Source organism: Mesitornis unicolor, unplaced genomic scaffold, assembly GCF_000695765.1.
Source record: "Mesitornis unicolor isolate BGI_N332 unplaced genomic scaffold, ASM69576v1 scaffold27265, whole genome shotgun sequence".
NCBI classification, from domain to species: Eukaryota; Metazoa; Chordata; class Aves; order Mesitornithiformes; family Mesitornithidae; genus Mesitornis; species Mesitornis unicolor.
The window spans coordinates 2,244-14,660 of record NW_010183977.1 but is presented as its reverse complement, the minus strand read 5'-3'; the positions used below and the strand labels follow the sequence as shown (position 1 = coordinate 14,660).

The following is a 12,417-nucleotide window of genomic DNA, read 5'->3' as shown; positions in this document are numbered from 1 at the left end:
AGAAATATTTTGTCTCAGATAGTTTAGTGTATGCCCCTGACTGAACAAAGCTCATGATAAATGGTCTTGGTCTTCTGTACCATTTTGCAGCTCTTTCTGCAATTTTTATTTGGTCTTGCAAGAGAAATCCAGAATACAGAAAACAAACTCTAAAAACAGGCCAGAATCTGACACCATTCCATGGGCAGGAATGGGACAGTGGGAGGAATCGTGTCTAATGACAGCGGCTGACAAAGGACGGCAGTGTGAAAGCAGCCATTATGATCACTACAGGCAGTAAACCAGAATACTTTCTAGTTTCTAATCTACTCTGAAATCGCACATCCCTGTCAGGGTTCTGTTTTAACAGCGCGTTTGATTAGATTTAATTTTAAAAGATTTTTAATCCAGATTTTAATTTTTAAAAACTAGCCTAGAACAGCTAACACAATCATTTGGCAGGGGCATGCTTTAATGTTTAATTACGCTGCATTACAAAACACTTTCAAGTCAGCCTTACCCCATCCGTGTGGCAGGGGGCCAAGAGGATCAAACTCTTTGTTCTGCGTCGATGAAAAGTCCTGGTTCTGCAAGTCACACAAACAAATGGTGCGTTAATGACTCCTCATTTGCTTTCCAGATGTTCTACCATAACCATCATGAATTATTGAGGTAAATGCATTTTTTAAGTGTTACATATAAGCAAAGATGCCAAGAATTTCTTTTTCTCTGCAGAGAGGACCTATTTGACAGACCTTGGCACGCTTCATTAACTACAGCGCCAAGAAAATAATTCTTCTTTGTTTAGTGTTCCTGCCTACGTAGAAGGGAAATTAGTACAGTAGCACCCAGAACAAGCAGAGAGCAAACCACTTCAATCCTGCATTCAGTACAGTTCCCCCTACCACCATTTAGGAGGTCCATTTTTATTCTCTACGCATGCAGCAAATCTAGAACCCACACCATTTATTATAAACTAGTACCATGAACTGGAGTTATCTGTAGTTTACAACTCATCAGAGGTAAAAAATAAATCAGATTTAAAATTCTGGAAGGATTCTTTTCAATTTCCCTGCTTTCATAACGTTCATTGTGCATATCTCACTTTACACAAAGCAGAAATAAACGTCCTGTGAGCTTGCTTACCTTCAGGACTTTGGTCAAGCCAATGTAAGACACAATATAAATAAACCAGTTTATTACTAAGCTGCACTTTGTTTTAAACCAATGGCTTTTATCAATATTGTACATAAATTTTATCAAAGAACACCACCTATACACACACCTTCAGCTGACAAAGAAAAACCATTACACTGCATGTAGACATTGCAAGGACATGAACTAAGGTTACCAGTTATTACCTCCTGCCGTGCTACACACACACAGAGACTAAATTATCACAAAAATAAACCATTACAAAGGCTGGTATCCTTATGAAGAAAAGCCACCCACAAGCATGCCCGAAGCCCACACTCACATATGTATTCTCAATATGCAGAACACAAACTAATGGCTTGAAAATTTGAGAGATCTCTCTCTTACTTAACCTTTACAGTCATCATTACATTCCTTACCCCGTATATAAATCTCTGATTAAATTGCTGCATAGCTCCTTGAAGCTGACTGCGCTGAAGCTGCCACTGCTCATAGTTTCGGACAGACTCTAACGTCGGTCTCTGCCACGTCGTTGTTCTAGTGAAGTGGTCAACATAATAAATTCTTCCCATGTTGTCGACTCGTCGCTCCCAGCTTTTCAAAAAAGTACAAGCAACAGTTCTCAACAGCAGACAGTTTTAAGGGCTCAGAAGCACTTTTAGGCAAACAGGCAGTAGGTTGGAAGTGGAGATAAAGCATGGGCTCATCAGCAGACATTTGTTTCTATTTTCATCCTCCACCAAAACCACATAAGAGCTAAAACTGTTTGAGCAAAATCACTTCTACTTTGTTGCATACCACACTAAGCTCAACTCATTCCACTTACTGTACTTTCAGGATATTTTGTTTTAGTTTTCAAGAACTAAACAAATCACTGTCAATGCTACAACCTTCAACACTGCCTTTATCCTGCCCAAACCGCACGACAATAATCTGCTGGTTTCTCCTAAAAAGTCAGCAAAAACCCTGACAGTTTGGGCTGTACAATGCAAGATCTCCTCACACACCGATCTGGCAGAAAAGGAAGGTGCAGGCATTGGGGTTTGGTTTGGGTTGGGGTTTTTTATGATTTTCAGTTCATATAGGATAAGTTCTATTTACAAAGCTTGACTGAAAACATCATTCTGAATAAGTCTAAGCAATACATCAGCAAATTCTCTCAAACAGCTATAAAATAAATCGAGTATGACAGGTGGGTTCCCTTTATGAGACCGTCTGCCAGGTTTTGTTCTTTAATATCAAGTTCTCTTTACTATCCCACATGTTTTTACTTTGTAATTCTGTACAGCCTATGAACCACTGGAGCATGAGCTGCAATATATACATAAATATATACAACGCAACGTTGCAGAACTCCCTGGAGACAACCTGGAGCAATTACTTGCACGGGGTTCACGTTTCTGTTTACAAACATGCTTTCTAGCTAATTAATTTCTGAAAAATCCAGACATATCCTAAACAATCGGATGGCTGATCCTGGCTCACCTGGGAGGAAGAGGCTCGGGGCGATCCCACGTCGTTCTTTTTTCAACATGATCTACATAGTATACTCGACCATGCTGGTCTACTCTTTGCTCCCAACTGCAAATAGAAGAGTATTTTTAGCTTCCTCCAGATCAAACTACTCCAACCATTCATCTGCAGTATAAGGACGAAAAATGTCTGTTTTCATAAAATGCTTATTTCTAAATAAAATGCTTGAAATGAACGCTTGGTTCACGAGATGCACCAAAATGTTGAACAACATACAGTGGCACAGTGTTCATATCAACAGTAATTCTATGTCAGCTAGAATACAAAAAATATTCTACAGGAGAACCTTCAGCTTCAATCAAACTGAAGCTAAAATTCATGCCTGTGCACACAATTTTAGCAAGCAATGAAGCCAAGTTTTGTATTCAATATCGATTTTATCAAGAACCTGTTGAACAGAATCACCTGTAGAGCATAATCTCCTTTTAGAGTAACGCTAATTCAACTGAAATCCTCCAAACATGCGAATTTTGCACAGCTCACGTATGCACAGAGTTCATCATAAGGGCACTGGTGACATTTTCTGTATAAACAGCATTTGGGATACTGACACAGCAACATTTTCTGAAAGATTAATTCTTTTCTTGAATAAACCACGCTTGAAGGCCTACTAGACAAAACAGTTATGAAAACCTCCAAATTAATATCAGGGAGGATTTTTGTTATGCAGCAAAAGGCAGATATTCTGAATGTTTTGTTACACCTCATCAAGTAAAATAAAGTAAAACCAGAAATACCAGCACAAAATAAAATAAAACGAAGTAAACTCGTACCCAGGTGGAAGAGGACCTTGACTGACTGTAGAAAGTGTCTGTGCTGGAGGATTTACTGTCTGGACCTGCCTTGACACTGGAGGTGTGGTGAGCGCAGCAGTTGCAGGAGCTGCTGTTGCAGCAGTTGCCCCCTGAGGGCTCTGCTCTGCCGATGAATTTGCAGCTGGACCCGCCAGCGATCCCGCACTGGTCCCATCGCTTTCTGTGGATGTGGATGAGGATGAAGGACCATTTACAGTTGCTGTGATATCAGAGAGAGCAAACAGAAGGGAAAAAAGCCTTTAATTGATATTTATCACTGATCTATTTTAGTTGTAAACCTCAAAAGTAACCGTGCAAGAACTGGTGTTTTAAAGTGCACACGTACAGCCACAAAAAGCTTAGCACAAAAACTAAAAAGCAACTTTGTCTCTTTGTAAAAATGCTTTAATCCAATGACTGCCATCAATGGCACAATTTTTCTATTCCTGGTAGAATCCATTATATTTACCAAAGCAAGTTGTCTGCATCCTGTAAACACTTCACAATTATAAACAAAAACCCCTACTTTCTCGCATTGATGAGTTAATTATTCTCCATTTATTACCTCAAATAATGATTTAGGAGATAATAAGCATGAAAGGTTCAAAACCTACCAGCTACTGACGTGGGTCTGCGGGGAGTGGGAGGAGGTGGTCTCGAAGGCCTGGGAGGTCTCGCAGGTTTGCAGTTTCCATTTGTGAGCAATGGGGAATCGCTGCCGTTAACAGTCTTGTTTTCACTGGGAGCAGCATCTTCACAGCTTTCAAGGCCATTTGAGTTAGTCCTTTTGCAGGAAAAGACAGAAAGGAGAACTGTTTTAATACTGCATAGATAACACCGAACTTTATGGAAGACACTAGAATGTAACAGCTATGACTAGGTGAGAGTCTTACGTTCATAATCATCATAAAAACCTAGACAACTGCATATAAACATACTAAGTTTATCTCCTTAGGTATGTGAAACCTCAACTGATGAGAAGATTGTGAAGTAGGTGTATATAACATCTGTCACTGGAATCTCCTCTCCCATTTCCCAACTCAGTACACCTGCCTTTAGGTCCAGGCTCTGGGTTTTGCTCAGCTGTTTCTGTCCATGAATTCCACTTGTCTCAAATGAGATGGGAGCTCACTACGGCCTGAGCACAGCCCGTGCACGTTTGCTCCACGTACGCTCAGCACGCACAGAGTGCTTCAGTTTTCCCCCTAAACTCAATTCTAGAAAGCACTGAAGAATTTAGGAGTAAGCCCTGAAGTTTTGATCAACAGCTATGAATATAAGCTTCTCAACTTAAGAAGAATTAAAAAATTAAACAGCAGCCCTCATCCATTCTGTACTGTTCAGTTATACCTAGCAGTGTATTACTCTTGATATATTTGTAGCTCCTTAAGGAGTTACATGTATCTACATATTTACTTCTAAATAATTTTATTTTCAGAATACGTTCAGCAAAATAAAAAGATTGTCAACTAAAATCCTAGTGGATTGGCAGGTCAAGCACATAGGCCACCTGTAATAACACCACAGGTTATGGTTTCAGCCCAGCACCTTTAAATATACACAAAATAAACAGCAGTAGCTCAGCCTAAGTAAATCACAAGGATCAAGTAGAATGTAATGTACTTTTGACCTCAGTATCACTGTCAAACACACTTCTGCTCTCTACCAGGTGTGGTGCACAATTCATACCATGCCACACCAACGCCAAAGTTAACAGCTATGAAACATGTACAAATCTTCAGTGATCTGAAGCTTGTCAGAGCGATAGCCTTGGTTTTCCTCAGTCTCAGAAAGCATCCTGCTGCTGTTTGAACATGGAAGTCAAAAGTACAACCTTTAATCTTCAGTGTATTTGACCGGTTTGCTTAAGGTGTAACAATGCGTATCAAAACTATTATACACGTAACGATAACCACTGCTAGACACATTGTAGATAATTTACATGGTCCTCAAAATGGAACTTTAATGGACACTGAAAACCCTGCTGGCTGGTACTAAACCCGAATCAGCTATTATTACTGTAATTAATACACTGTTACACACTCGGGTAGTATGGAAATCCAAGTGCAGAAGCATTCTTCTGAGCATGAAAACGAAACAGAACAAAATCTTTCATGGAAAGACTTCAGATGACACAGCTAAGAGCCATGATCTATTACAAAACAGTGACATTTGACTTAGCTACTCCAGATGTCATCAAAGAGCACTGTGCATTGTACAGACCGACCCTTAAAATACTTGTAGTACTGGGAACTAGTTGAAGTGGCAGGGTGCTCATTGCAGGTTAATCTACCATCAAGTACAGTCACGCTTTTATCCCACCAAGCAGCAGGGCACATAATCTGCTATCGACCTTAAATCACTGCAACTGCCAGACAGCTTTTGCTATCTTCTTAACAAAGCTAAATATAATTCCGATACCTCCACGCTACAAAGCAAAACAGTGTAAAAATAACCACTGCCATCTACTCACCAGTACGATTTCATTTTCGGTTTTATTTTATTTTGGTTAATCATTGGATGAAGAACACAAAAAGAAAAAAAAACCCAGAGGATCAGTCAGATATGGAGGCAAACTGAAGCTAAAAGATGGGGTTCATATGGAAAACAATTTAAGATGTGAAGGTACAACGGTACAGTACTTTTGTTTCGCACATGCTCGGATCTTAACCAATACTGTTGCAGGGTATACTGAGAAATTGCTCACTTGTTGTCTTTATAAAACATACAATTCCTATTTCAAAACTGCAGACACTAAAAGGCAATCTAAAAACAGAAAGAGGAAAGAAGTCTTACCGTGTTTCGTTCCTTACTTTGGAGCTATCACTCTGCGTAGGACCTTAAACACCAGAAAGAAAAATTAACAGCAGAATTACAAGCAACATCCTGAACAATTGCCAATAAAAGAAGCAGTCTTTAATGCTCACATCTCTTTCACATGTAGAGGTGATCCACTATGTGCTGCTTATCCACCACCTTATTTCAAAACTGCATATATTCTGCATGCCTCTATTTAGACGCACGTGTGTGTATACATTTTATTTAAACCACTGCCACTGGGAGTTTTATTTTCACCTTATGGAGGACATAAGAAGATACCATTTGATGGTATGAATATTCCCAAAGACAATCACGTTGTCTCCTGTCTTTGTGGCAGTATCAAGCAGTGCTCTCCATTCTTCAAGGAGCTGACTTCTCCTATTTTCTCCCTTTTCAATGACGACCGGCAGAGCAGAAAGGACAACAACTTCTCCAAAATCTCTCTGGTTCACCAGCAAGCAACCGCAGGGGCTTTGCTTTCTGGGGCTCTCTAACCTGGACCTTTCCCGTCCTCTGTACACCATTTTACACAAAGCCATTCAGGCAGGTACAAAATATGGCTGCACTCCAGATGGAATTACAGCAGCACAGCCTAGATCTGCAAACGTTTTGCGACTGCTTATTCAGACAGCTTGGAAACACTTGCCTTTTGTGCCAGCATTTGCAACACTTAAATATGCAGCGCAGAACTCCTCATTCACGTAGACAGCACAAATACTTTATTCCCATAACATTAAGCAAATGCCATTAACAAAGAAATCAGCTATCAATTCTGATGGGAACTACGTACAGATCTAAACCAACAACAAGGATGGCGTCACGTAAAGGCTTACGGTAATGTGCTGTTATTGGGCTGTGCGTGCAAGTGATTTTAATCCCAGAAGCAGAAATCTCAATAAACAACACATTTGTATTTCTTCTACTTGGTAGCACCTTTTTCTCAATAGGTGAATGTCAAGAAATGGAAGAAAGCAGAGATGAAACCCAAGTACTGCATAAGAGGGAAATCTGTTACTTTCACTAGGTACTTCTACCAACAAACCTCAGCCCTGCTCCACAAACCCCACACAATCCCAGCGTCTGGCTTTTATTTACAGAAAAAACCCCCACCATCAGATCACGTGAGGGATCCTTTTAACACGTGCTCAAGATTTTCAGTTAAAAATCATACTGGTGATCTGAAACTGAAGACACCAACTAAACAGAATAGTGGGATCCTCTCTACAGTGCTCCACAGAGAACAAAAATCTATGAAGACATTCATTTAAATGACATATTTTAAGAAAAAAATAATATAAACCCAGGATTCCCAGTGAGCAGAATACTTACTACTGTTATTATTATATCAAACTAACTTATTTTATATTCTTTTGTTTATGATGTTATTAAACATTCAGGGAAGCTAGAGGCTTTCGTTAAAGTTTGGGATTGCTAGACAGAAGTTAGCAAAGTCTAGAAAATAAAGATGTTGATCTTATTTTCATTACAGTAAGGCTAAAAATCTTCACTGTGAACTACAACTCCACCTCAAATAAAAATGGGTAAGAGTTCTGGTCTCTACAAACAGGAAGTTACAGAAACCACTGGTTATCATTACTAAAACACTGTGTTAAAGCTTTGCATACAGATATATTTTCAGAGGGCACATTTGAACTGGAAGTTACTTACTTCTTGTGCTTGAGGCGTCACCATTGGTTAGGAGCTCAGGATCGACCTGCATCCCATCGAGGCAGACAGACAAATCTCCCACCACCTCTGCTGGTTCTCTGTCACCAACGAGGTGCAACGTCACCACCACCTGCTCAACTGAAAAAGCACAGAAAAGAATGGGAGTTTATCTTACTACGTGACCACAAAGGTGCATTTCATTCAAGAAGCCAAACACAGAACACAGCAACCAAGGAAAAAAAACCAAAACCAAAACAAGGAACCAAACATCAGCCATCTCTGTCTCTCCACAGCTTTATATATTTTACATTTTTATGTTATCCCTATAGCACTTATTTAGAACAAAAGTAACTTCAGACATTTCCTGGTCTAGCACCAGAGGCACATCAGAGTTTTCATTTCTAAGCTATATAAAAGGAAACGCTCTTTGAAGCAGCCTTTCACTCTTGCACATAGGTGAGTGTCACGAGGATGGAGCCAGGCTCTTCTCGGTGACAAACAGTGATAGGACAAGGGGTAATGGACACAAACTGGAACACAGGAGGTTCCACTTAAATTTGAGAAGAAACTTCTTCTCAGTGAGGGTGACAGAGCCCTGGCCCAGGCTGCCCAGAGAGGTTGTGGAGTCTCCTTCTCTGCAGACATTCAAAACCCGCCTGGATGCCTTCCTGTGTAACCTCATCTGGGTGTTCCTGCTCCGGCAGGGGGATTGGACTGGATGAGCTTTTGAGGTCCCTTCCAATCCCTAACGTTCTGGGATTCTGTGATTCTGTGTAATACCGTGTTTTCAATGATACCATCACAGACTGCGTAGAATGAAAAAAGATTACACTGAAAACGTAGGAGGACGCTCACAAATGCAATCTCTGTAGCAACAAAAGGAATTCTCCAGGGACATCCTCAGAGTTGCACACAGCACCCATTAACAGAGGATTCCACGCAGAATCTGCAGTAGTTCAAGGTATCGTTGATCTCATACTTACGTTTCATACTGTTTGATTTCAAAGTCTCATGAATATCCAGAGCTGCACTTCCCAGCAGGACATCGGATTTTAATGTTTGATGGCTCCAGACTCGAAAGTTTAATTTACTTACAGGAGTGACAATTCTGAAAAGACAAAAATTGAGCGCTGTATAAGGGCATTTCTTGGCAGGGGAGGTGGGTGAACTGAGCAAGCTACTTCAACTGTCCAAACCATTTCTCATTATCGCATTCACGTATGTGGTCACGTTTATGTCAGGTAAATCAGGACTGCTGCAAGACTGTTCACAGACTGAGTACATTTTATGTTATTACTATTTTAAGGGAAATACCAATTATCGACTGAGTGGAACCAGGGTTAGAAAAAAAGACTGGTTCCTGTAGGTTCACATTTCATGAGCGTTCAGCATTTGTGTACCTTGATGGGAGAATTTTTCACACAAAGATGACGGCAAATTTGCTTTCTGAAGAGGTTATCAGAAAAATTTAGGATGTCTCATAAAAGGAAAGTACTTGGAAATGCTAACAATTATTTCAAACAAAATGGAGCACAAAGCCATCAAACCTACACTGTAAGGTGCTGTTTCCACTTCGGACTGTTTGTATTGTTGCATTTTTCTGTCTTCTTTGACTGTCCATCTACTGAGACTTCCACATAAGGGCTAGGTCCAAACCATTTATTTTTTTCTTTCAGTTTTGCAGAAATAACTGTTAAGAAAGAGAAAAATAATAATTTACCCATGAAGATTTCAATTGCAAATCATCTTTTTCAGTTGTGTGCTTCATTATCCAAGTATCAGGTCATTGATGTCTGACAATAATGCTCAAGACCAATATATTAGATGGAAAAAGTGCTCTTGCACTCCAGATCATTTTATACAATGCTACAGCTCCCACCAATGCCTACAACATGCTACAGTACTTCTACAGCATGAGACTATACAATCAATAAGATCCACAAAAGCACTTAGGTGTTGAAAATAGAAAATATCCCCCACAACCTCCTCCTGTCAATCAGCAGCCAAGAGAATTCCTGGAGTTGATGACATTTGTCCATTAAAAACCTCAAAACACGATCTGGGTCTCTCATTAAGGACCCGTGGAAAAACATCACCACTTGCAGTGAAAAGATCGTTAAGACAAAGAATGTTGTGTTGAGCTTTCTGTACCAAAGCAAACTTAAGGAAAAGATAACAACTAAAGGCAAACTCTGAGTTCCAACAACTACCAACTGCTCCAGAGACAACAAAACCTGCACAGGGCCTGCAGCTCCAGAGCTTTACTGGGGGTAAGGGGTGATGTGCTTTGGTTTTTTTTCTTTGATTGGTTTTGGTTTAAGGTTTTTCTGGGGATTTTTTTGTTTGATTGGTTGGTTTTGGGTTTTTTAAATTATTATTATTCTTATTCATTTATTTTTTTAAATTCAGCATCACTGACTGCAATGCTCCTGTCCTGAATTACCACCATGCAGTCAAAGCAGCATACCTGTGCAAAATTCGACCCCTGACATCAGATCAGGAGTGCTCTTCAACTCCTTGGCATCACTAAACTCACAAAACAGTACTTAAAACAAATTTATTATAATTTCCAATTGGCCAAAGAACTTCAGGCTCTTCTAACAAACAACAACTTGGTCTGCTGTGTTGTCACCATCCACCGCACTGCACTGCTTCCTTAAGAAAAGACGCCTAATTGAAGCCCATATGGCTAATCTACCTAGATTCCCTTTATAGTCTCTGCTCCTTCAGAGCTTTAGAGAAGTAGCTTAGTATAAACTGCTCTCAACAGCTCCCAAGGGAAACTCCTTCTCTCTGCATTACAGACATCTTACAGAAATTCACCTCAGTTAGCTAACATTAATTTTCACAAATAGCTCCCTTTCCCCTCCCTTCTAGGGAAGGGAAATCCATATCCATATTTTAATATGTACCACTTCTATACTACAGCATTTCATGCCTCAACATCTCCAGCAATCAGCCTCAACTGTAACCACTGAGACACTTCTTTAACTTCAGTCTTTATGGGAGTCACTGGCCTTTAATGGAGCAAGCGTTTGACAGTCATTTCAACCCTTAGCTCTGCTCTCCATCGCTGTGTGGAGGATATTCCTCCTTCCAAACCTCTTCAATTTTTCTCTCCAGTATCAATCTGTAGGGACAAGATTTCTCTTAAAGTCCCATGGCCTACTGAGAAAAAAAACAAGTTTGTGCCCTCAGTGTGCCAGCTACAGCCAGAGTAACTGACTGAGTTCCCTTTCTGCTCTAAAGGTTTCTCATCTATTTTTGACAACTCATCTCTGCAACATTAACTTTCTGAAACTTCCGCATACACCCACAAGATCATCTGCACTGAGGGTGCAAAATTTACCCTTGATACTTCTAAACACAGACCTGCACGCATCCACAGATCTCCCATTCCCAGCCTTCAGCTTTTATGCTTTCCTAAAATTTGTCAGAGAGCAAAAGTGAAGAAAATTCGGCATTTAAGTTTCAAAAGCTGCTCTGTTGGTGGGGCACTGCAAGAAGCAAAGCGAAAGTAAATCCATTTCTATGCAGTCTACGGGTGCTCAATCACAGTAATTATTCTCACCAACACTTTTATTAAAGTTCCTTACAATGGTGGCCATAAAAACACGTAACAAGAGAGAAGTAGGGAAATTTAATGAACAGCAGTTTACATTCATTTCGCTTGAGATATAAAAAGATTGCTAGGAGAAAGTGTTACATCTGGTGTTATGTCAGGTGTGAGTAACTGAAAACAGTACCAGATCACATTCTTACATTTCAAAGAGGATCGTTCATTTACTGAACAGCAGTCAAAAAGAATTATTCCTTTTTTTAAACACAAAAAAAATCTCTACCATTTCAGAATGCATTTTGGATAAAATCCTGACTAAACCAGCTGTATTTCTGCCAACTAATGACGGCACAACGCCATCAATTTTACCGTGCAGCTTCTCTTGGTGTTTGTACAACTCAGCTTCCTGAAATGCACCCCACCAGGAACTTCCGTTTCATTTTAAAAACACGTTTACATTTCTAACCAGCAAAGACACATCCTTTCAAGAGGCTCACCAGTGATCTGAAGCTGTGATTTCATGGACAACCCACTGGACGGTCCTGCTCTGGATCCACTGCCAGCCATACCACGGGCTGGATCCTGAATCTGGATTAAGAGAAAATGCAAATATTAGAATCCCGAGAAACTACAAAATTAAATCATCTGGGTTTTGACATGTAGATACATTACACTGCAGACAAAACCACCAGTTTTCTTTCCAGTTCCTTTCCATTTCTTTAAAGTACAGAAAACGGTTGTCAAAGCGCTCAGTCTCCACTATTACAAGGTCTGTAAATATTCGTGTCCCAGGAAAAAGAGGTCTTTTGATTTTGTCCCTTAACTGATTGTGAGCGATATTCCTACTGCAAAGTTTGCTGTACCTCTTATGTCTGAAAATATCTATCTGCCTGTTTTGATGCCGTAAGT

General features: G+C 40.0%; 1 protein-coding gene across 1 annotated transcript in view; it reads right to left on the bottom strand.

Annotated features, from left to right (window-relative positions):
- Positions 1 to 12,094, bottom strand: part of LOC104540498 (E3 ubiquitin-protein ligase Itchy-like) — a 13,111-nt gene extending 1,017 nt beyond the window's left edge. Inside the window, exons 1-10 of the mRNA XM_010184322.1 lie at positions 12,006 to 12,094; positions 9,501 to 9,639; positions 8,933 to 9,057; positions 7,950 to 8,087; positions 6,258 to 6,300; positions 4,076 to 4,245; positions 3,441 to 3,681; positions 2,620 to 2,715; positions 1,554 to 1,728; positions 500 to 566 (exon numbers count right to left, since the gene is read on the bottom strand). Of these exons, the coding sequence (XP_010182624.1) occupies positions 500 to 566; positions 1,554 to 1,728; positions 2,620 to 2,715; positions 3,441 to 3,681; positions 4,076 to 4,245; positions 6,258 to 6,300; positions 7,950 to 8,087; positions 8,933 to 9,057; positions 9,501 to 9,639; positions 12,006 to 12,075 (1,264 nt within the window). The 5' untranslated portion in view covers positions 12,076 to 12,094. The remainder of the gene's footprint in view (positions 1 to 499; positions 567 to 1,553; positions 1,729 to 2,619; positions 2,716 to 3,440; positions 3,682 to 4,075; positions 4,246 to 6,257; positions 6,301 to 7,949; positions 8,088 to 8,932; positions 9,058 to 9,500; positions 9,640 to 12,005) is intronic.
- Between the last annotated feature and the right edge of the window lie 323 nt (positions 12,095 to 12,417).